This window comes from Chiloscyllium plagiosum, unplaced genomic scaffold (genome assembly GCF_037043375.1).
Source record: "Chiloscyllium plagiosum isolate Xiang-an unplaced genomic scaffold, Cpla_swu_hap1 HiC_scaffold_32, whole genome shotgun sequence".
Taxonomy (NCBI): domain Eukaryota; kingdom Metazoa; phylum Chordata; class Chondrichthyes; order Orectolobiformes; family Hemiscylliidae; genus Chiloscyllium; species Chiloscyllium plagiosum.
The window spans coordinates 602,161-628,203 of NW_028270170.1; the positions used below are offsets into that span (position 1 = coordinate 602,161).

The 26,043-nt window shown below is 43.0% G+C and overlaps 1 protein-coding gene across 8 annotated transcripts in view; it reads right to left on the reverse strand.

Moving 5' to 3' along the window:
• The window catches only part of plekhh3 (pleckstrin homology, MyTH4 and FERM domain containing H3), an 82,035-nt gene that overhangs the window by 40,211 nt on the left and 15,781 nt on the right, over positions 1-26,043 (reverse strand). For 3 of the 8 annotated variants that reach the window (XM_087977682.1, XM_087977679.1, XM_087977686.1), the window contains exons 3-5: positions 17,212-17,318; positions 3,015-3,209; positions 229-386 (exon numbers count right to left, since the gene is read on the reverse strand). In XM_087977682.1, coding sequence (XP_087833808.1) covers positions 229-386; positions 3,015-3,209; positions 17,212-17,318 — 460 coding nt within the window. The remainder of the gene's footprint in view (positions 1-228; positions 387-3,014; positions 3,210-17,211; positions 17,319-26,043) is intronic. The other 5 variants (XM_087977680.1, XM_087977681.1, XM_087977684.1 and 2 more) reach the window with 3 other exon arrangements.

Consider the following 26,043-nt stretch of genomic DNA (forward strand, 5'->3'; position numbering starts at 1 on the left):
AAATACCTGATGGGAAAATCAAAAGCTAAAGACTGCACTTGCTGGAAAAATACAGCAACTTAATCAGAATCCATAAACAGAAAAAGCAAGAGCTAAAAAGAAAACTCCAAATTCTGAACTTGGTCAAAATGAATTCTTTAAATTGCATCCTCGGTTATTTAATATCAAATGCCTGCTCTTCAATAGATCACTATGTCAATGAGGAATTATGGATCCTTTGGAGAATACCTCAATGTCTTGAATTAGGAGCAGTGTTGGTGTCTCCACAGGAGCTTTACAATTGATGACATTCTGAATAGCACAGGCCCACTGAATGCATTGGTTCAGGTGCTTTGTATACAGTTGGTAGTGATGTTTCCGTCCATACACTGTGATGTTCCAGTAGCCTGAAAATAACCATGAAATTATCAGAACTAATTTCCTGTGTTTATTCAATAAGGTAAAGGTCACGGCACTGTGTAACTGTACAAAGCTAGTGTTTACTCAGGATAAGGATCACTCACGGTGTAAAAGTACAGGGTCAGTGTTTATTCAACAGGGTAAGGGTCTCTCACTATAACTGTACAGAGTCAATGTTTATACAGGGTTAAGGGTCACTCACTGTAACTGTACAAAGTCAGTGTTTATTCACACATTGGTATCATGTTGCTGATCAGTGAAATTTTTAGTTACACAAGGAATTAACAGCGAGATGAGAAAGAGAGGAGAACCTAGGCAATAACAGAATACAAATAAGGAAATGACAGAAATATGCCAGGTCATTGACTAAATAACATTAAGAGATTCTAGAGATTTATGAATCTTAAGAATTGAACTCCATATGAACAAAAAAGTTTTTGAAGCGAAATTTCAGGGTAAATGAAAAAAGACATTTCAAAGCAGAGGATATGTGAAGCAAGAGGTCACCCATGGACAGGAGGATAATCATAAATATTAACTATACAGCATAAATAGGCCATTTGGCACAACTAGTCTCTGCTGGAGTTTATGGTCCATTCAAGTCACCTCTGCTTTTTCTACTTTAACCCTATCAATGTGGGCGGCACGGTGGCACAGTGGTTAGCACTGCTGCCTCACAGCGCCAGAGACCCAGGTTCAATTCCCACCTCAGGCGACTGACTGACTGTGTGGAGTTTGCACATTCTCCCCGTGTCTGTGTGGGTTTCCTCCAGGTGCTCCAATTTCCTCCCACAGTCCAGAAATGTGCAGATTAGGTGAACTGGCCATGCTAAATTGCCCGTAGTGTTAGGTGAAGGGGTAAATGTAGGGGAATGGGTCTGGGTGGGTTGCGCTTCGGCGGGTCTGTGTGGAATTGTTGGGTCGAAAGGCCTGTTTCCACACTGTAAGTAAACTAATCTAATCTTATTGTAAACTCTGTTCTTCTCTCCCTCAGATACCTATCTAGCTTTCCTGGAAATGTACCTATAACATTCACAGAATCATAGAATTCCTACAATGTGGAGACAGGCCCTTTGGCCCAAAAAGTCCACACCAACCCTCTGAAGAATAACCCACACAGACCCATTCCCCTATCCTGTTACTCTATATATAACCCTGACTAATACACATAATCAACACATCCCTGAATACTATGGGCAATGTAGCATGGCCAATTCACCTAACCTGCACAAATTTGGGCTGTGGGAGGAAACCGGAGCATCCACAGGAAACCCGCACAGACACAGGGACAATGTGCAAACTCCACACAGTCGCCAGAGGCTGGAATTGAACACAGGTCCCTGGCACTGTGAGGCAGAAGTGCTAACCACTGAGCCACCATATCACCCTAAACATCAACCATTCATCCACTGTGAACAGATAAAAGTGCATCAGACAAATGGAAGTACAGCCAACAGATCAGCTGAGGATTTGAGAAAGAGAGGCATTCTCTGGGTACCAGTCATGTCAATCGACCTGACACATTTCTCAAGAGGAACATGAACACATTAATAGATACACTTCTGGACCCATCAAAGAGAAGTTTAAAATACTTTCCCATTTTGGCCTTCTCACTAAACCAAGAGACTCATACCTAACATTCAAGAGGGATTTTAGGCATTCCAAGGCCTTTCTCACTCTCCAAATAGATGGATGACACTACAGCATTCTTTCCTTTACTGGATGAGGTTTTGAATACAAGAGTAGGGATTAATGTTGGAAGGGTTCTTTTGGTTTTGTTTTCCCCCTCAGAACAGTGCAGTTGAGGGCTGAATTGAAGTGTACAAACTTATGAGGGGCTTGAACAGAGAGCACAGGGAAGACCTCTTTTCTCCTAGTGGAGGGTTGAGGATGTCATTTATCAGGGTAACAGATTAAAAGTGATTGGTAGAAAGATTAGAAGGGACATGAGGAAAACCTTTTTCACCAAGGGTGGCAGGTAACATTCCACATTCTGCGCATGCTGATCAGCACACTGACACACCGACTTCTAGTTTGGGAAATGGGTACACAGTTGGTGGGAGTCTGGAATTTTCTTCCCAGTTGAATGGTTGGGGTGAAAACCCTCAACTTATTTGACAGGAACCTGGATCTGCACTTAAAGCAAGGCTATGGGCCAAGTGCTGGAAAGTGTGATTAGAATGAGTGCTAGTTTACTCAGCCAGTACAGACACAATGAGCTGAATGGCCTCTTTCAGTGATGTAATTTTCACATGGTTCCTACATCCAGCACAAACAAGCAAATCCAGAGATGATGCATAAACTCCTTGCACCCTGCCTATGCCTTTGCTGCTAAGGTGCTCTATCCTTAAAGAAAATGGGCCATTTCCACACCTCCTATCACTGATCTTGTACTCCATTCACTTTCAGCTTCTTCTCATTTCCCTTGACTCCTTGATTCTCATTTCTCTGATAGACATGCAACCCAAGAACATTACTGTCACTGTTTTCAATTTCTAGTTTGGGGGTTTGATTTGGTGAATAATGCTTTTATATACACAAAAGAGCCACAAATGCTTCATATTGCTACCTGCTGCCAGTTGTTACAGGATCGAATATCCATTCGGAATCTTTACCTGTTCCCTTGTATGTGCCCTTATCAGGCCAGAGTACAGAGCATAGACTGGTCAGGACCAGCATGCCAAGTCGCTTTGCATTCAGTTCATTATTGGTGTAATAATCCAGCGAATCCTGTGTCAGCACAAACCAATGTTTCCGAACCCTTAGCCAAGGTGCCTTCACATTATGCTGTACCTCTTTAAACAGCCAACCTAGCAATGAACAAGAGGAACAGATAAGAAATGGGCATCATCATATCTGGAACTTAAGATTTAGGAACAGAGTAGGCCATTCTGTGCTTCTCCATCATTCAATAAGAAAACTGGGATTTTTTTAAGCAGCAGCTGACTAAATTGATCACAAAGGTAAATAGACAATACATATAAAAACACACAGCAAGAATTCAAGGGATATAAAAAGAAAGGATAGCTAATATAAGTGTTGGAGGATGCAACTGGAGAATTAATAATAGGGAACAAGGAAACAGCAGATAACTTAAAGCAGTCTTCACAATGGAGGACTCAATAAACATCCCAAAGATAACAGATAAGCAAAGTGCAAATGGAGGAAAGATCATATCACTGTGTCTATTGTGTGGGACTAAATATTTTGTAATGGGATTAAAAACAAACTGGTCACCAGTACTTGATTGCCTGCATCCAAAGGTTTTAAAGGAAGTGGCTGTAGAGATAGTGGAGGCATGGCTTGAAGTATTCCAGAACTTTCTGTTTCCAGAAAGTTCTGGTTGACTTGGAAACCACTAACATGATGTTCCTGATCAAGAGAGAGGGAGATGGAAACTAGAAAACTACAGGCCATCACATCATAGGATTAACATCTTGTCATTGAGAAAATGCTAGAATCCATTACTAGTGAAGAAATAGATCATAAAACATTCGGACCAAATTAGTCATTCGGCCCATTGAGTCTGTTCTACCATTCAATGATGGCTGATATGTTTCTCAACCCCATTCGCCTGCCTTTTCCCTGTAACCTTTGATCCCCTTACTAATCATGAGCCTATCTATCTCTGTCTTAAATACATTCAATGACTTGGTCTCCACAGTCTTCTATGGCAATGTGTTCAACAGATTCACCACTGTCTGACTGAAGAAATTCCTCTTCATCTCCATTTTACAGGGTCATCCATTCATTCTGAGGCTGTGCCCTCAGGTCCTAGGCTCTGATACTAGTGGAAACGTCTTCTACATGTCCACTCTATCCAGACCTCTCAGTATTCTGTAAGTTTTAATTGGATATCCCCTCATCCTCCTAAATTCCACTGAGTAAGTACAGCCTCAGAATCCTCAACCACTCCTCAAATAACAAGCCCTTCATTCCCAAGATCGTTCTTGTGAACTTCCTCTAGACTTCCTTCAAGGCCAGCACACCTTCCCATATATACAGGGCCCAAAACTGCTCACAATATTCTAAATGTTGTCTGACCGGAGCCTTGCATAGACTCAGCAGTACATCTCAGCTCACATATTCTAGCCCTCTTGAAATGAATGTCACCATTGCATTTCCCTTCCTAACTGTCAAGTGAACTTGCATGTCAGCCTTAAGAGAGAATCCTGAATTAGGACTCCCAGGTCCCTTTGTGATCCAGATTTCTTAAGCCTTTCCCCATTTAGAAAATAGTCTACATCTCTGTTCTTCCTACCGAAGCGCATAACCTCACACTTTCCTATACTGTATTGCATCTGCGACTTCTTTGCCCATTTGTCTAGCATGTCCAAGTCCTTCTGTAGCCTCTCTGCTTCCTCAACACTAGCTGTCCCTTGACTTATCTTTGTGTCATATGCAAACATAGCAACAACATCCTCAGTTCCTTCATCCAGATCATTAATGTGTAACGTGAATATTTTTGCCCTTAGTACCGACACCTGCAGAACTCCACTAGTCACTGGCTGACATCCCTGAAATAGACCCCTTCATCCCTTTTTCTGCCTTCTGCCAGTCAGCCAATCCTCTGTCCATTCCAGCATCTTGCCCTTAACACCACAGGCTCTTATCTTATTTAGCAGCCTCCTGTGCAGCACCTTGTCAAAGATCTTAAGGAAATCCAAATAGATCACATCCACTGACCCTCCTTTGTCTAACTTGCTCATTACCTCCTCGAAGAATTCTAACAGATTTGTCAACTATGAACACCTCTTGACAAAGTCATGCTGACTCAGCCCTATTTTGCCATACAATTTTAGAGTCTGTTATTAAGGATGAGATTGTGTAGTACTTGAAAGAAGTTTCAAGTACTACACAATCTCATCCTTAATAACAGACTCTAAAATTGTACCGATGACGGAGGTCAGGCTAACCAGTCTGTAACTTCTTGTCTTCTGCCTCCCTCCCTTGATTCTTAAACAAGGGATCCTCCCTGACTCCAGTGATTCCTGAAAGATCACCAATGACTCCACAATCTCCTCAGCTATCTCCTTTAGAACTGTGGGGTGTAGTCTATCCAGTCTGAGTGATTTATCCATTTTCAGCTTCCCCAGCACCTTCTCCTTAGTGACGGCAACTACACTCATCTCTGCCCCCCGACCTCCTTGAAGTTCTGGTATGCTGCTGGTGTTATCCTCTGTGAAAGGTGATGCGAGTACCTATTTAGTTCCTCTGCCATTTCTTTGTTCCCCATTACTACTACTCCAATCAGTTTTCCAACAGTCCAAAACACTCTGGCCTCTCTCTTACATAGAATTTTTTAAAAACTCATAACTCCTTATATATTATTAGTAATTAACTCTCATATTTCATCTTGTCATTGCTTTCTTCACTGTTCTCTGCTGGTTATTAAAGGCTTCCCAATCCACTGCCTTCCCACTCATGTTCATATTGTAGGCTATCTCTTTTGTTTTTATGCTGTTCCAGACTTTGCTTGCCAGCCACAGTTGCCTTGTTCTCCCCTTACTTTGATTTCTCTTCCTTGGGATGAATTTCTGCTGTACCTTCCAAATTATCTCCAGAAACTCCTGCCATTGCTGCCTACCATCTTCCCTGCAAGGTTCCCCTTCCAGTCAAGTCAAAGTATATTTAGAAAAGCTTAACACAATCAAAAGTCAATATGGTTTTGTGAATGGGAAAACATGTTTGACAACTTGGCTAGAATTTTTTGAGGATATTACAGAGTTGAAGAAGTGGAACTGGTAGAAGGCATTTGACAAGGTGGCACATAAAAGGGTATTGCACATGACAGGAGTTAATGATATTGAGTATACTGTAGTGACATTTATTGAGAATCGGTAAACATACAGAAGACAGAGTTCGGATTAACGGGTCTATTGCAGGTTGGAAATACATCGCTAGCAGAATGCCACAAGGATCAGTCCTAGAGCCTCAGTTATTTACCATCTACATTAATGATTCAGAGGAGGGGTTAGAGTGTTTCCAATTTCACTGATGATATAAAAATAGGTAGGAGAGCATGTTGTGATGAAGAGATAGGAACCTCCAAGGGGATATAGAACGGTTGAGTGAGTGGGCAAAATCTTGGCAGATGGAGTTTAATGTAGGAAGAATCAAAGGTGAACTATTGTTTAAGTGGAGAGAGACTCCAAACAAAGGGCTGTTTTGGCCCGCATATTTACTGAAGGAATACAATGACATTGGAGATATTATAGCCAATACAGAAACATGGCAATGTAGGGAAGGACTGGCAGGGTGCCATGAGGGTGGAAGGAAGAGGAGGGGGAGTTCCATTTTTGATTAAGGGGAGTATCACAGCAGTAATCAGAGAAGAAATAACTGAGGCTTTGTCGGCGGATCTAAGAAATAAGGAGGGGATGGTGACGTTATTGGGATTCTATTATAGCCCACCAAATAGTCAATGGGAATTAGAGGAACAAATAGGCAGAAAAATCAGGGAAACTTGCAGGAGGAATAGAGTTGTCACAGTAGGGGATTTTAATTTTGCTAACATAGTTTGGGACTGCCAGAGCGCTAAGGGCTTAGATGGGGTGGAATTTGTTAAGTGCATTCAGGAAAGTTTCCTCAAGCGGTACATAGAGGTTCCTACTCGGGGAGGGGCAAAATATGACCAACTCTTGGGAAATAGGGTACGACAGATAACAGAGGTGACAGTGGGGGAGCATTTCTGGACGAGTGACCATAATTCTATTAATTTTAAAAGTTATGGAAAGAGACAAAACTGGTCCACATGTTCAAGTTCTAAATTGGGATAAGGAGAATTTTGATGAATTAGACAGGAGCTTAAAGGGGTTGATTGGAGTAGTTTGTTTGCAGGGAAAGGGACCTCCGGCAAGTGGGAGGCCTTTAAAAGTGAGATAGCTAGAGTCCAAGGTCTACATGTTCCTGTGAGGGTGAAGGGCAAGGTCGGCAGGAGTAGGGAACCCTGGATAACAAGATATTGAGACTTTGACCAGAAAAAAGGAGGAGGCATGGCTCAGTTACAGACAGCTGGGATCAAGGGAACCCTTGATGGTATACAGGGAATACACGAGTTTACTGAAGAAGAAAATCAGGAGGGTGAAAAGGGGGCACAAGATAGCTTTGGCGCAGAAGATTAGGGTGAATCCAAACAGGTTCTTTAAGTATATTAAGGAAAAAGAATAACTAGAGAAAGAGAGAATAGGACTCCTCAAGGGCCAAATTGGAGATATATGAGTAGGACCACAGGAGATGGGCGAGATTCACAATGAATATTTCTCCACTGTGTTTAACATGGAGAAAGTCATGAAGACTTGGAAACTTGGGGAAGTTAGAGATGATATCGTAGGGACAGTCCATAGCTCAGTAAAGGAAGTGTTGGATGTTTTAGAATGTATGAAAGTATATAAATCTCCTGTTCCTGACCAGATATATCGAAGAACACTGATAGAGGCTAGAGAAAAAACTGTAGGGTCCCTGGCTGATACTCTTGCATCATCATTAGCATGGGTGCAGTCCCAGAAGACTGGAGAATAACGAATGTTGCATCATTATTCACAAAGGGCTGCAAAGAAAAGCCTGGGAAGTACAGATCAATAAGCTTAACATCTGTGTTGAGTAAGTTACTTGACAAGATTCTGAGAGATAATGATTTGGAGATGCCGGTGTTGGACTGGGGTGTACAATGTTAAAAACCACACAACACCAGGTTATAGTCCAACAGGTTTAATTGGAAGCACACTAGCGTTCGGAGCTGTATTCCTGATGAAGGGCTTTTGCCCGAAACGTCGATTTTACTGCTCCTCGGATGCTGCCTGAACTGCTGTGCTTTTCCAGCACCACTCTAATCTAGACTCTGGTTTCCAGCATCTGCAGTCATTGTTTTTACCTAGCTTTCGGAGCGCCGCTCCTTCATCAGGTGGTTGTGGAGGACTCAATTGTAAGGCACAGAATTTATAGCAAAAATTTACAGTGTGATCTAACTGAAATTATACATTGAAAAATACCTTAATTGTCTGTTGAGTCTTTCATCTGTTGGAATACCATGATAGTTTCACTTCTTTCATGTGTAAATCACAAAACTTTTTTTAAAAAGTTGCATTCTCAGGTTAACTGTAAAAATTGGTGTTAGCTAGACAATGTGTTGAAGGTGTTAGCCCCGTGTTCTCTGTCTATGCCATGATGTTTAGATTGATTCTAATCTAAAAAGTGAGATAACAGAGTTTTACATGAATTCATGCAGTTTTTGAGCAAAGTACAATGTAACTTTGCAAGTACAAATTCACCCCACAAAATATATGCATGTGTGTGCATGTGGGTCCATCTGGTTGGGGGCTTGACTGTGTGAGAGAGTGTGTATGTGTGTGTGTATGTGAGTGTAGAGTGTCTTAAGTCTGTGAGGGGGTCCATGTGAGAGCGTGGGAGTGTGTGTGTGTGTCTGAGGTTGGGGGGGGTTGTGAGTGTCTGAGAGAGAGTGTGCATGTGTGTGTGCATGAGTGTAGAGTGGTCTAAGTCTCTGAGAGGATGTGTGTGTGTGCATAGTGTAATGGTGTCACCTGTAGTGTGACATGAACCCAAGATCCCGGTTGAGGCCCTCCCTATGGGTATGGAACTTAGCTATCAGCCTCTGCTCGGCCACTTTTCGCTGCTGCCTATCCCGAAATCTGCCTTGGAGGATGGTCACCCGAAGAACCGAGGTCGAATGTCCTGGACCGCTGAAGTGTTCCCCAACTGGGAGGGAACCCTCCTGTCTGTTGATTGTTGTGCGGTGCCCGTTCAACCGTTGCCGTAGCCTTTGCTCGGTTTCCCCAATGTACCATGCCTCAGGGCATCCTTGCCTGCAACGTATAAGATAGACAACGTTGGCTGAGTCACATGAGTACTTGCCATGTACATGGTGGGAGATGTCCCCACGTGTAATGGTGGTATCCATGTCCACATTCTGACACGTCTTGCAGCGCCTACCGTGACAGGGTTGCGTGGAGTTGTCCTGAAAGCCGGGAAGCTTGCTACGAGCAAAAATCTGTTTCAGGTTTGGCGGTTGTTTAATGGCAAGCAGTGGCGGTGTGGGGAAGGTCTGGGCGAGTCTTCCCCACACCGCCACTGCTTGCCTTTAAACTACCGCTAAACCACAAACAGATCTTTGCTTGTAACAAGCTTCCCGGCTTTCAGGACAACTCCACGCAACCCTGTCACGGTAGGCACTGCAAGACATGTCAGAGTGTGGACATGGATACCACCATTACACGTGGGGACATCTCCCACCATGTACATGGCAAGTACTCATGTGACTCAGCCAATGTTGTCTATCTTACACATTGCAGGCAAGGATGCCCTGAGGCATGGTACATTGGGGAAACTGAGCAAAGGCTACGGCAATGGATGAATGGGCACCGCACAACAAACAACAGACAGGAGTGTTCCCTCCCAGTTGGGGAACACTTCAGCGGTCCAGGACATTCGACCTCGGACCTCCGGGTGACCATCCTCCAATGGCAGATTTCGGGACAGGCAGCAGCAAAAGGTGGCCGAGCAGAGGCTGATAGCTAAGTTCCATACCCATAGGGAGGGCCTCAACCAGGATCTTGGGTTCATTTCACACTACAGGTGACACCATTATACGATGCACACATACATAGACACTCCTATACACATACACACACACAAACGGACACACATATACACAGACAAGCACACAGATACACACACACCCTTACAGACACACACACTCACACATGCATCTTCTCAGAGACTTAGACCACTCTACACTCATGCACACACACATACACACTCTCTCTCAGACACTCACAACCTCCCCACCCCAGACACACACACTCCCAAGCTCTCACATGCACCCCCTCACAGACTTAAGACACTCTACACTCACATACACACACATACACACTCTCTCACACACTCAAGCCCCCAACCAGACACACCTACACACACACAAAGACCCACATGCACACACATGCATATATTTTGTGGGGTGAATTTGTACTTGCAAAGTTACATTGTATTTTGCTCAAAAACTGCATGAATTCATGTAAAACTCTGTTACCTCACTTTTTAGATTAGAATCAATCTAAACATCATGGCATAGACAGAGAACACAGGGGGCTAACATCTTCAACATATTGTCTAGCTAACACCAATTGTTACAGTTAACCTGAGAATGCAACTTTTTTTAAAAAGTTTTGTGATTTACACATGAAAGAAGTGAAACTATCATGGTATTCCAACAGATGAAAGACTCAATAGACAATCAAGGTATTTTTCAATGTATAATTTCAGTTAGATCAGACTGTAAACTTTTGCTATAAATTCTATGCCTTACAATTGTGTCCTCCACAACCAATTGATGAAGGAGCGGCGCTCCGAAAGCTAGTGCTTCCAATTAAACCTGTTGGACTATAACCTGGTGTTGTGTGATTTTTAACTGAGAGATAAGATATACATGCATTTGGAAAGACAGGGTTTGATTAGGAGTAGTCAGTGTGGCTTTGTGAGTGGATAACAAGCCTCACCAATTTGTTAGAGTTCTTTGATGAAGTGACCAGGAAGGTTGATGAGGGCAGGGCAGTAGTCTATATGGATTTCAGTGAGTCCTTTTATAAGATTCTACATGGTAAACGGCTCTGGAAGATTAGATTACATGGAATCCAGGGCGAGCTGGCAAATTGGATACAAAATTGGCTTTATGGTAGGAAGCAGATGGTATTAGTGGAGGATGCTTGTTGGACTGGAGGCCTGTGACTAGTGGAGTGCCTCAGGCGTCACTGCTGTTTGTTATCTATATCAATAATTTGGTTGAGAATGTACAAGGCATGATTAGTTCACTGATGACACTTAAATAGGGGCTGCATGGTGGCACAGTGGTTCGCACTGCTGCCTCACAGCGCCAGGGGCCCGGGTTCAATTCCTCCCTCGGGCAGCTGTCTGTGTGGAGTTTGCACATTTTCCCCGTGTCTGCGTGGGTTTCCTCCGGGTGCTCCGGTTTCCTCCCACAGTCCAAAGATGTGCAGGTTAGGTGAATTGGCCATGCTAAATTGGCCATAGCGGTAAGGTGCATTAGTCAGGGATGAACGTAGGGGAATGGGTCTGGGTGGGTTGCACTTTGGAGGGTCAGTGTGGACTTGTTGGGCCGAAGGGCCTGTTTCCACACTGTCGGGAATCTAAACTAATCTAAAATAAGTGGTATCATGAACAGTGAGGAAGATTATCAGAAATTGCAGCGGCACCTTGATCAGCTGGGGAAGCGGGCCAAGAAATGGCAAATGGAGTTTAATATAGATAAGTGTGAGGTTTTGCATTTTGGAAAGTCAAATCAAGGTAGGAGTTTCATGGTGAATGGTAGAGCCTTAAGGAGTAGAGTAGAACAGAGGGATCTTGGGAGTTCAGATTCACAGTTCTCTGAAAGGTAGAAGGGCAGTGAAGAAGGCTTTTGGCACACTGGCCTTCATCAGTCAGGTAGTGAATACAGAAGTTGGGAAGTTATGTTGCAATTATACAGGACATTGGCGAGTCCGCACTTAGAGTAGTGCGTTCAGTTTGGATCACCTTGCTATAGGAAGGATGTTATTAAACTGGAAATATTGCAGAAGAAACTTACAAGGATGTTGCCTGGTCTCAATGGTCTGAATTCTAGGGAAGAGGTTAGACAAGCTAAGACTTTTTTTTTCTTTAGAGGGTAGGAGATCGAGGCGATCTTACAGAGTTGTATTAGATTGTGAGAGGCATGACTAGGGTGAACACACTGTCTTTTTCCCAGGGTTGGGGAATCAAGGACTAGAGGGCATCAGTTTAAGGTAAGAGGGGAAAGGATAAACAAGAACCTGAGGGGCAACTTTTTTACACAGAGGGTGGTATGCATATGGAATGAGCTGCCAGTGGAAGTGATTGAGTCGGTCAAATTAACATCATTTAGAAGGCACTTGGACAAATTCATGGATAAGAAAGGATTAGAAGGATATGTACAGGGAAATGGTGTTAGCGTGGGTGGACATTTTGGTCAGCATGGACCTGTTGGAGCCAAAGGGCCTGTCACCGTGCTGTAGGACTCTATGCAGGCGGCTCAAAAGAGACTCACTCAACTAATTCCTGGGAATGAAGGTAATTAGGTTTGGCCTTTATTCCTTAACGTTTATAAGAATGAAGAGTGATCTTATTGAAACACACAAGGTTCTGAGGAAGCTTGACAGAGTAGATGCTGAGACGATGTTTCAGTATAGCGTACAAATACATGCTATACTGTGGGCGGCACGGTGGCACAGTGGTTAGCACTGCTGCCTCACAGCGCCAGAGACCCGGGTTCAATTCCCGCCTCAGGCGACCGACTGTGTGGAGTTTGCACATTCTCCCCGCGTCTGCGTGGGTTTCCTCCGGGTGCTCCGGTTTCCTCCCACAGTCCAAAGATGTGCAGGTCAGGTGAATTGGCCATGCTAAGTTGTCCGTAGTGTTAGGTAAGAGGTAAAATGTAGGGGTATGGGTGGTTTGTGCTTCGGCGGGTCGGTGTGGACTTGTTGGGCCGAAGGGCCTGTTTCCACACTGTAAAGTAATCTTTAAAAAAAAAACAGAAAAATAAGATATTTTCAGGATAGTTTCCTAGAACAATATGTTGTGGATCCAACTAGGCATCAGGCTATTTTGGATCTGGTGAAGTGTAATGAGATAGGTTTAATAGATTACCTTGAAGTAAAAGATCCCTGGGAATTGAGTCCATAACATGGTACAATTAAGCATTCCATTAGGAGGGCAGAAGTTGAAGTGAAAAAAAATGTGCTCAACTTGAATAAGAGTAAATTACAAAGGAATGCTTTATATGCTTTCCATTTTCCTTCCAAACTGAAAAATCTTGCACTTTCCCAAATTACATTCCATCTGCCAGTTCTTTGCACGTCGACTTAATCTACCTATATTCCATTATACAATCTCAGTGCAGGCTGGAAGGGAATTTGAGGGCCTTAACCCAAAAACAGTGAAGAAATGGAGACATATTTTCAAGGAAGAATAGCTTGGGATTTGGAAGTGAATTTGTAGGTGGTGATATTCCTATCTATCTGCTATCTTTGTCCTTCTATATGGTAATATTTCTAGGTTTGGAAGGTGCTGTTTTCCCAAAATGTGTTGGTGGAGATGGGAATGAGTGTTTGTGGATGTGCGCAATTTTGTTCTGAATGGTGTTGAGTTTCTTTAATGTTGTTGGACATGCACCCATCCAGGCAAGTGGAGAGTATCCATCACACCCTTAACTTGTGACTTGTAGATGGAGGACAGGCTTTGTGGAGTCACAAGGTGAATTACTCAATTACTCAATACTCAATTCCTAGGCCCTGAACTGCTCTTATAACCACAGTATTAATATAACTAGCTGAAAATGTGTTGCTGGAAAAGCGCAGCAGGTCAGGCAGCATCCAGGGAACAGGAGAATCGACGTTTCGGGCATAAGCCCTTCTTCAGGGCTGAGTGAATTAGAAGGAAAATGGCATCTCACAAAACTACTCAAATGAATTCAATTTATATATATCTGACTGCTCAGTCAATATGTATATATAAACTGCATCATCTGCTGACATTTCTGCCACCTACAAACGGACCCCACCACCAGAGATATATTTCCCTCCCCACCCCGATCCCCTTTTCGCAAAGACCGTTCCCTCCGACTATAACTAGTCCAGTTCAGTTTCTGATTAACCCTCAGAATCTTAATAGCGTGAAATTCAGTGATGGTAATGCCATTTAATATCAAGATTCTCTTTTGTTGGAGATTGTCATTGTCCAGGACATGGCTGACTCTGCACTATTCCATACTATACATTTATAGGCGAAAGTGAGGACTGCAGATGCTGGAGATTAGGGTGGTGCCGGAAAAGCACAGCAGGTCAGGCAGCATCCAAAGAGCAGGAGAATCACTGTTTCAAGCAGAAGCCCTTCATCAGAAATGATGGTGGAAGCCTCGGGGGTGGAGAGATAAATGGGAGGGGGTGGGGATGGGGAGAAGGTAGTTGAGAATGCAATAGGTGGATGGAGGAAGGGGTAAAGGTGATAGGTTGAAGGGGAGGGTGGAGCAGATAGGTGGGAATGAAGATTGACAGGTGAGACAGATCATGAGGATGGTACTGAGCTGGAAGTTTGGAACTGAGGTAAGGTGGGGGGAGGGGAAATGAGGAAACTGGTGAAGTCCGCATTGCTACCATGGGTTGAAGGGTTCCGAGATGGAAGATGAGGCATTCTTCCTCCAGGTGTTGGGTAGTGAGAAAGTGGCAGCGGAGGAGGCCCAGGACCTCCATGTCCTCGGCAGAGTGGGCAGGGGAGTTGAAATGTTGGGCCACGGGGCGGTGGGGTTGATTGGTGCGGGTATCCCAGAGATGTTCCCTAAAGCCCTCTGCGAGAAGGCGTCCTGTCTCCCCAATGTAAAGGAGACCGCATTGGCAGCAATGGATGTAATAAACGACATTTGTGGAAGTGCAGATGAAACTTTGATGGATGTAAAAGGCTCCTTTGGGGCTTTGGGTGGAGGTGAAGGCGCAGGTTTTGCAATTCCTGCGGTGGCAGGGGAAGGTGCCAGGACGGGAGGGTGGGTTTTTGGGGGGTGTGGACCTGACCAGGTAGTCACGGAGGGAACGGTCTTTGCGAAAAGGGGATCGGGGTGGGGACGGAAATATATCTCTGGTGGTGGGGTCCGTTAGTAGGTGGCAGAAATGTCAGCAGATGATGCAGTTTATATATACATATTGACTAAGCAGTCAGATATATATAAATTGAATTCATTTGAGTAGTTTTGCGAGATGCCATTTTCCTTCTAATTCACTCAGTTCCACTAGGCCAAAATTTGCCTTCAATACATCATCAGGAACTGAGATTCAGCCTCAGAGATGAAAATAGACTCTTGCATCACTGCAGTTTTTGAAGTAAAATAGTGGGTTTCTATTTCTCAGTTACTGGGGACTTAGCAACCAGACAGTGAGTTTGTCTATGTGTGAGGGGATAGGAGGTACAAGCACCTGTTCTTTCTGATGTCAGTTTGTGCAGATCACATCAGAGAGATTCTCAGTGACCATTTTGAACTCAACAGTATCATTTAAAATTATCCTTACTATATTAAAAACAGTCATTTCAACAGAGTGATAAAAATGTCAGGAAAGTTGAATGCCACAAAGATCTGTTTTGGGGCCACTACTGTTTGTCATTTTTATAAATAACTTTGACGCAGGCATAGGTGGATGGGTTAGTAAGTTTGCAGATGACACTAAAGTCAGTGGAGTCGTGGACAGTGTGGAAGAATGTTGGAGGTTGCAGGGGGACTTGGATAATCTGCAGAGGGCTGAGAGGTGGCAAATGGAGTTCAAAGCAGATAAATGTGAGGTGATTCACTTTGGAAAGAAAAACAGAAAGGCAGAATACTGGGTCAATGGAAAGATTCTTGTAGTATGGATGTGCAGAGGGATCTTGGTGTCCATGTACATAGATTCCTGAAAGTTGCCACTTAGATTGATAGTGCTGTTAAGATGGCATACAGTGTGTTAGGTTTTATTGGTAGAGGAATTGAGTTCCGGAGCAGTGATGTAATGCTGCAACTTTACAAAACACTAGTGTAGCCTCATTCAGAATATTTTGTAGACTTCTGGTCGCACCATTACAGGAAGGATGTGGAAGCATTGGAAAAGGTGCAGGGGAGATTTACCAGGATGTTGCCTTGTCTGGTGGTGGGGGGGGTGGAAGGTCTTAGGAGGAAAGGCTGAGGGACTTGGCTCTGTTCTCCTTGGAGAGAAGAAGGCTAAGAGGAGATTTAATAGAGACATACAAGATGATGAGAGGATTAGATAGGGTGGACAGTGAGAGTCTTTTTCCTCAGATGATGACATTGGCTTGTACGAGGGGGCATAGCTGCAAATTGAGGAGTTATCGATTTAAGACAGATGTCAGAAGCAGGTTCTTTACTCAGGGAGTGGTAAGGGCATGGAATGCCCTGCCTGCCAATGTAGTTAACTCAGCCACATTAGGGTACTTAAACAGTCCTTGGATAAGCATATGGATGATGATGGGATAGTGTAGGGGAATGGGCTTAGATTAGTTCACAAGTTAATGCAACACTGAGGGCCGAAGGGCCTGTTCTGAGCTGTTCTATGAAAGAGAAGAGGACATGGATGGCCCACATACCAACTGCCCAGTGACCTTTTCAATGATCCTAAAAAATGAAGCCTTATGTATTGAGAGAATCAGAATTAGGCCATTGTTTTAAAACTGGAGTATAGTTCTAGGATGGGCTAGGAAAAGAAGTTTCAGGTGTGGAGATGGGGTTGGGGGAATTTAGACAACTGAAGTCCAAACACTGTTGGTGGTCACAGGGAAGATCTGGACTTATTCACAAGGAACTCTTTTTCTCATCTACAAAGTCACTGTTAATGTGTACTAAGGACATATGACCCTAAGATGGGTTTATTAATAGGACTCTCAGGGATCAGGCGAGCACTTCAGGCCCTTAATCCAGAACAGCTCAAATGGGGCAAAGGCCTTTATCCAGATGTTTTCACTTGGTGCTGTTCATTGTCCACCTTTGAGTTGCTTTCTGCGGGTCTGCTTCACACATTTGAGTGTGTGGTTCTTGAATCACATGTCCAAAGAAAACCACAGTAAAATAGAAATTTTCCCTTTACTGCCTATTATCTTCCCTCAACCTCAACAGCTTGAAGCTGAAAACATCTATTTCTCTAATACAAAACAGTTAGAATGATTTATTCAACAGTAGCTCAAATTGAATATTGCTGACACTTCTTCCCAGATCAGTAACAGAATAATTACTGTATCAACTCAATCCAGCCCACATACCTTGCATGATGATGCCCTGGTCTACACCAGTCACCGTTTCTCTCTTCACTTTTTCTTTGATCAGGCTCCTCCTTTCCTCGGGAATCTCTTCTCGTCTGAAACGACACCTTCAATCCTCAGAATGAATCATTTATTAGCAATGTCAACGTAACTTACAATATATCACTAATTAGAACTGAAATGGTAGCATAGTGGTAACGTTAGTATACTTCAATTCCACAGGTTGGCCAATGCCTTGAAGACATGAGTCTACGTTCCATAATGGTAACCAATGGAATTTCAATTCAATTAATGGATGAAAATGGAATAAAAATGTATTCTCTAATAGTAATCATAAAACTACAGGAATTTCATCCAAACCTAGCTGATTCTGTCAAGCCCTTCAGAGAAGGAAATTTGCTTACACAGCCCACATACATACAAATTAGCAGTAGGCCATTCAGCCCATTAAGCCTGCTCTGCCATTCAAAAAGTTAATGCTGATCTGACTTTAGCTTTAATGATAGTTTCCCATCAATCCCTGAAAACCATACACAGATAGATCGTAAAACATTTTAAAACATTCAATGTCACCACGAGTATCTGGGGAACAGCAAATTCATTGAACAAATTTATTGTGTCTGCCTGTACTGACTAGCATACAAGTAACATCTCAGAAATAGTTGTGAATCATGAGGTGATAAGGAGAGAGGAACGTAAAACAATCAATCATCAGGAAAGGAACTGAGAAAATTAGGAGAACAAAATCTGACAAGTCTCCAGATTCGGATGGACCTCATCCTAAGGGCTTCCAAGAAGTCAATAATGAAATAGTAGATACATTGGTTTTAATTTTTAAAAATTCCCTAGGTCTGGAAAGATCCAATCAAAATGGGAAATAGTGAAGAGAGTCAAAGCAGACAGGAGGTAGATGCGAATGTGAATTTCAGATCAGCCACATTCGTTTTGTATGATGGAGTAGGTTCAAGGAGCCAACTGAGCTTTTCCTTTTCCTAATTTGTATGTATATAAAGTTTCAAAGACTCATCATAGTGTCATAGAGATGTACAGCATAGAAACAGACCCTTCGGTCCAACCTGTCCATGCCGACCAGATATCCCAACCCAATCTAGTCCTATCTGCCAGCACCTGACCCATATCCCTCCACTCTCAAAGAAATTTCTCCGCATATCTGTCTTCTTTCTAAACTGTGTTTCCGAGTCTAGAAGTTCCCATAGAGCAAACATCCTTTCTGCATCCATAACATGGCAATATATAGGAGCAGTATTAGGCCATTCTGTCCACTGAGTCGCTCCACCATTTGATCATAGCTAATATGTTTCCCAACCCCATTCTCCTGCCTTTTCCCCATAACTTTTGATCCACTTACTTTTGATCCAAGAACCTATCTTTATTTTAAATACACTCAATGACTTAGCCTCCACTGCACTCGATGGCAATGCATTCCATAGATTAACCACCCTCTGGTTGAAGAAATTCTTCTTTGTCTCAGTGCTGTGAATGTTATCACTTGGGGTCCTGTTCACACAGATTCACTGATGCTAAGGCAAATGTTCTTAATTGCCTTGTCAGGGTTTTAGAATGTCGAGAATGCTTTACAGAAATAATTAGTCTTGTTCCAAATCGGGTTGTTATCTTTTAAAATGTTCATGTGTGAGAAAGAGAGAGCAAGCGAGCGGGACAGGCACACAGAGACTTAGCGCTAACTCTCTGCAGGTTGCACATTTGTTTTTTGGTGTTTTGTGTCTGTGCCCTGTAGTGATTGGGGTTGGTGTCCCTGTTGATCAGTAGTTTTGTGAAAATTTAAAGCAGGTAGGATAAATATGGGGAGAAAGTGAGGTCTGCAGATGCTGGAGATCAGAGCTGAAAATGTGTTGCTGGAAAAGCGCAGCAGGTCAGGCAGCATCCAGGGAACAGGAGAATCGACGTTTCGGGCATAAACCCTTCTTCAGGATTCCTGAAGAAGGGCTTATGCCCGAAACGTCGATTCTCCTGTTCCCAGGATAAATATGGGTGTAACTCTAGGTAAGATGAAAGACAAATGTCCCCTAACTGAAATAATAAGTCTGTATCCTAATTATGAGAAACAATTAACGAAAATATCAGCTGCAGCTGCTCAACAGAATAAGGATTGGCCTCTAGGAGGCACACATGATTTAACTCAACTCATTAAAATTGAACAAGGGATTTGGGAAAAAATAAAGGGAAGTAAGCAGAAAGAAGCCATATCAGCTTGGAAAAAAAGTTGCTAGGAAAAAATGGGAAAAATCCATGCAATCATCATGGAGACAAAATTGCATTAAACGGGGAATTAGTCCATTAATGGAGGAAGGATCTGAACTAGACTGGGCAGAACTAAAACGCAAATGTGAAGCATATGATTTAGAAGCAGAATTGGAATTAGCCAGAGAGAAAATTAATAAAAAGGAGAGCAAAGATTTCGAACCTAAGCTGAAACGTCAGGGGCCCCAATGAAAAGGAAAACCAGTGAATAAGAACAAGCTGCAGCTGCGCAGGACCAGACAAATGACAGAGACTGTTCCTTATACCCCACCCTCCCCTCTCTTATAAAGAATCCTGATCCATCTGTGGATGAGGAATGGGATTCTGATTTGGCGAAGGAAATATTTTATGCCTCTCCTCCTTCCAGCCGACCTCCTCAAAACTCACCCACAGTACAGGCCAAGGCAAACACGTTTCATAAAACAAAACGTCACCTGAACCCCTCTCCCTACTCTGGGACCAACGTGCCAACGCCCATGCCCTTCCCCCAATGAATCATTTGTCACTGTGTGTTAGGAGTGTTAAAATTGCATTGATAAGTGAATTTAAAGCCACTGATTTTGATCAAACCCAACTGCTGCTTTTAAAACCAGTTCGTACTCTTTAACCAGGCGGTGAAAGAAAATGATGCACTGCTGAAAGAACCAAAACCTTGCTAGTTTTTCAAAAAATCCATTTCAGTTCAACTTTAAAACAAGTGGAAGTGCAAGTCAAATTCAAACTAATACAATTTAAGATTCTACTTGGAAGGATAAGACCACCGTACAGGTGGATAATTACAACTCTGCCCTCGGATTAGTATTTACAGACAGCCTGTGGCATTCTACTGGCACCACATTTAATTCATTCAAGATTAAAGTACACATGGCTTCTACACGATTATTTTAAAACTGCACCCAGATTCTCCCAGCTATCCAGAAGGGATTGGCTGCCTCCAATATAACTTTACATCAAAATGTAGACGTCTATACCTCCCATTCTGCACTATCCTTGCCTACCTCGAAACGTACTCCACTCAGAATCCACTTCTCTCCTTAAATACTGCTCTAACATTAACCCCGTTACATTCCTGTAGGAAGAACTTCTTAAACTGCCTGATCCTCCTCATGATTGTGTTCTCATAAACCACGTCCTGATCTTACAGATCAGAATCTTGTTAACCCAGACTTTACACTTTATGTCGATGGTTCTTCTTCTATCTCTCCAGAGGGCAAACGCATGTCAGGATATGCGGTAGTCACTTCGTCCCAGACATTAGAAGCTTACTCTGTCGACCCACCCTGCTCCGCTCAGCAAGCTGAGCTCCTTGCTCTCCCCATGCCTGCATACTTGCTGAAGGAAAGTCAGCTAATATCTATACTGATTCCCGCTACACCTTTGGATGTGCCCATGATTTGGTCAACTCTGGCAGCAGCGTGGCTTCCTTACCTCATCAGGAACCCCTATTCTCAATGCTACCTATGTCGCCAATCTCCTCAGAGCTATTCAACTTCCCCCTCAATTGGCAATTATCAATTGTTCTGCTCACTCCTCTGATGCTTCCGATGTCATTAAAAGCAACAACGCTGCTGACGTAGCTGCTAAGAAAGCAGCTTTTGAGCAAAAAGACATGGTTACTCAAATGACGAATAGGAAACCAAAGGGAGACTCTCCTATTTCCTCTTCTGACACTCTGACCATGTCTGATCGAGAGCAAATACAGACCCATCTGATGAGGAAAGACAAAGATGGATGAACCATGGTTGTTATGTAGTTACAATAAGCTTTGGGTTACACCGGTAGGATAGACATGTCTGCCCGACTTGCTTTTGCCTATTCTAATTGATTACGTTCATACGCATACACCTGTAGGTAAGGAGGGAATGGTGGACAGAATTCTCCAAACTTGGTGGAATCTCCACCTGCAAGAAAAAGCAAAACAAGCAGCTGCAAGTTGCCTAATTTGTCACAAGTATAATCCCGGGAAAGGAGTAAAGTGTCCACCAGGCACGCCAAGTGCACCTTTTGATACTATCCAGTTAGATTTTATCGAGTTACCTAGATGTCATGGTTGTAAGTATTGCTTAGTGATAATTGATGTATTTAGTAAATGGATTGAAGCTTATCCCTACTGACTGCACAGCAACAACTACTTGTAAAATTCTATTAAGGGAAATCATACCCAGATTTGGAATACTAGTAAAGGTCTCTGCTGATAATGGCCCCCACTTCTGTGTGGAGCTAAACAAGGAACTATGTAAAAACTTGAATATGAATCAAAAAATCCATTGTGCCAACCATCCCCAAGCAATGGGAATTGTAGAAAGAGCCAATGGTAACCTAAAAGGTCAGCTAAGCAAGTTGGTAGAAGAAACAGACTTTAAATGGATGCAAGTACTCCCAACTGCCCTTTTTAATATGAGAACCATGACACAGAAAAAGACAGGATTCTCAGCGGCTGAACTAATATATGGATAGCCCCTGAGGACTCCTTGGTCTGCACCATTAACTGCCCAACACCCTGTTGATGTGCATGTCATGGCAGAAGAAATGCACTGGTACCTGATTAAGTTAAGCAAAGCTTTGCAGTCTTATCATCAACAGGTCAAAGAAGCCTATGGACGTACCAGAGAAGGAAGAAGAAAGAGCTCCAAAGTTTAAACATATTAACCCTGGTGACTTCGTACTATTGAAAGACTTTAATCGTGAAAAATTGTCCCCCACTGGAAAGGTCCTTATCACGATGTAGGTTTGCTCGCTATGCTGGAAGGTTCATTTCCGGACGTTTCGTCACCCTACTAGGTAACATCTTCAGTGGGCCTCCGGGTGAAGCACTGTCGATAATTCCTGCTTTCTACTTATATGTTTGGGTTGCATGTGGTTGGTGATGTCATTTCCTGTGGTGATGTCATTTTCTGTTTTTTTTCCAGGGGTGGTAGATGGGGTCTAACTTGATGTGTTTGTTGACATAGAGTTCCAAACACATAGATAGAAAGCAGGAATTATTAACAGTGCTTCGCCTGGAGGCCCACTGAAGATGTTACCTAGTAGGGTGATGAAATGTCTGGAAATGAACCTTTCCAGCTCAGCAAGCAAACCTACATCCAGAACCTCAACCTGAGCTATAAATCTTCTCAAAATTCGCTAGGTCTTTATCAAGTTCTTCTGACAACTGAAACTGCAGTAAAGGTAGAAGGACGGTCAACATGGGTCTACAAAGGACATTGCAAGCTTGTAGCCCCCTCACAGTCCTAGTGTTAGTACTGATATAGGCATCCGATGAAAACCCAACTCAAGTACATGTGCCAGATATAACCAACCCATCTGTAATAGATCAGATCAGCTCAAACTCCAATGTGACTGTATAAATGAAAACTGTACTAATACCATTAGAAGGTATGAATGCAGCTGCCCAGCTGAAACCCATTTAAACTACTCACATTGCATATCCAAACATCACTCTCGACCTTACTGTCATTCTCGCAACACTTCTATGCTGGTCATCATGACATGGCACAATTCCATAACCTCATCCATTCCATCAATCGAAAGCTGCTACCTTGAGATGCTTGTCTGTTCCCCTTTCAAAATGAACTATACAGTGTGCAGTATTGAGCACATAGTACCGAAATCACCAAACTCTAAGGCACTTATTGCCACGAGACTGACTACTTATACCTTCTCAACAGAATCCTCTCCTATCCGACCTACCGCCACTGACAGAAATACCTTTACACATTTCCTGTATTCAGTAGCTACAGTAATTAACAAGACAAGGTGGAAAAATGAAGAAATACCAAAAATACTATGCACTCCCAATCCTCCTTCTGTTACTAATGTTTTCTTTATTCAAGCTAAACCCCTTGATCCATGTGTTATCTGCTCACTCTTCCATCATTCTGATGTACGGTGTATAAATAAGATTCACCCACTTATGCACTCCCTCATTTGTGATGGAAACACCCATTCATTAAAAGAATGACATCACTGTGTGAAGTGCACTAACAAACCTGAAAGATTCAATGTTAACGTTGTTCCACTGTTAGAATGGTGCATTGAAAGATCTTCCAGTACCCATGACATGGGGCAAATAAAGCAAAAACTGTGCAAAAATATTATCAAAAACACTGGTCGAACTCCTGCTCTCCATCTGTTAATACACTTGGACAATCAAACATTTGATAGCACTCACTGTTTACAAGATTCAGCTCTCGCTCTGAGTGGACTCATCATTCACTCACAGAAGTGCACCCTTGGAACTCCTTTTAGCCTTTATTGGCTATACAAAAAACAAAGCCTACCCATAGTTACCCAATGACTGGTATGGACATTGTGCCCTTGTACGCACCTTACCACTTTTCACCCTCCACCATGAAATGCCTGAAGTAGATGATGAATGGAATGCCCACCACCAGGTGAATCAATATGGAACAAAAAGTAGAGGAAAAACAAAATGGGACTTACACAACATCTTCCATCAACAAACCTGGTGGTCCAGGTTGCTGGGAGGCCTTATTCCTGGCTGGGGTGCTGAGATGGCCCTAGATCAGATAAGTGACCTTCCATATAATATCGAGAAACTTGCCAACTTAACTGCCCACACTTTAAAACTGGTGAACAAAGAGTTACAGGAGACTCGGATGATGACACTTCAGAATTGGCTAATGCTAGATTTCCTCCTTGCTAAAGAAGGAGGCGCTTGTTCAGTCATTGGCCTGCAAAGTTGCACCTACATCCATGATTTCTCGAAAGACATTTTGGACAACACAGATGTTATCAACAAAACAGGTCAAGACGCAGAGAAGATACCTGTCCCACCGTCATCCAATTCATGTGGATGGAGTTTTACTTGCTGGCTACAGTCCCCATGCAGATAGATCGTGTGGGACATACTGATAATCCTTGGTCTCATCCTAGAATATACATTGTCGTCCACTTGTGCACGAAATGGACCGTACGTTGCTTTTCACCTAAGCCAAAAAGGAATCTGATTAATCAACCCTAGTCTCCCCCTCTACCTCCATGCCTGAACTTTCATGCTGAAGTCCAGTATTTTTCAGACTCTGCTGCTCCGGACGATGACTCCCAAAGAAGGCACTTGACTTATTAAGAATATAAATCAACTGAATGGACTAATTATACTTGTATGAGCCAAGTTAGTGTCATGAAATGACAAAAAGGAGAGAATAAGAAAGTCTATAGCCTTAAAACTTGTCTTTAAACATTTAGATTAAATTGTAATGCTGAATTATAGAACGCATTTACTGCATTAGAAAATTTTGAACTCGGATTTCACCAGTTTCCTCATTTCCCCTCCCCCCAGCCTGTCTCAGTCAAATCCATCAAATTCAGCACCGCCTCCCTAACCTGCAATCTTCTTCCCGATCTCTCCGCCCCCACCCCAATCTGTCCTATCACCCTCACCTTGACCTTTTTCCACCTATCACATTTCCGACGCCCCTCCCCCAAGTCCCTCCTCCCTATCTTTTATCTTAGCCTGCTGGACAAACTTTCCTCATTCCTGAAGAAGGGCTAATGCCCGAAACGTCGATTCTCCTGTTCCCTAGATGCTGCCTGACCTGCTGCGCTTCTCCAGCAACACATTTCCATCTAGAAAATAGACAGGCAGGAAGGCTGAGAAAAATGGGGGGGATCTCAAGGAATGCAGAAGATAGGGACATCTGGGCTCACCAAGTGATAGCAGGATGCTGTAAGGCAATTAAGAACATTTGCCTTAGCATCGGTGAAGCTGTGTGAACAGGACACCAACTGATAACATTCACAGCCTTTCTCTTGTGAAATTAATGAGTGTTTGATTCTGATCCTGAAACGAAACTCGGTACTATCAAAAGCTTTGTAACTAAAAGGCATTTGGATGGGTATATGAATAGGAGGGGTTTGGAGGGATATGGGCCAGGTGCTGGCAAGTGGGACTTGATTGGGTTGGGATATCTGGTCAGCATGGACGGATTGGACCGAAGGGTCTGCTTCTGTGCTGTACATCTCTATAACTCTATAACAGTCAGATGCTGCCAATTATAATGAATTCTTATTATCCCTTGCAAGCAGGGCAGACACAGAGAGAATAAAAACCTTTGCTGACTCGAGCGTTCAAAAGGACAGAGAGTGAGAGACCATTTTAGCTGTTGGAGCCAGTAGAAAATTAACTCTTCGTGCTTATCTGCTATGGATTGAATTTAATTGCATTTTGGGACTTTATGATGATATTGAGTAGCCATTACCGGTTATTAAATACAAATTCTGTAAAAGGTAATATTGATGAAGCCTTAACTTGCTGTTCTTGCAGACCACTCTACAGACCTTACAGACTGCCCCACTGTCAATTCTAACTAATCAGATCTTATGTCTTATTTGAATTTGAATCACAACCCTGAAATGAAAGCATGCTAATTCAAAAACTAATCAGTCAGTTTAAATGCAACCTTGTAGTAACGTCTCAGCCTCAGGTACAGAATGATTCAGTACTTAAAAAGCAGGTGTCTGCTCCTAGCTGAGAAATTATTGTAAGCCTAACATTGAAGAGATTCTGGCACAATGTGTCAGGAAGCC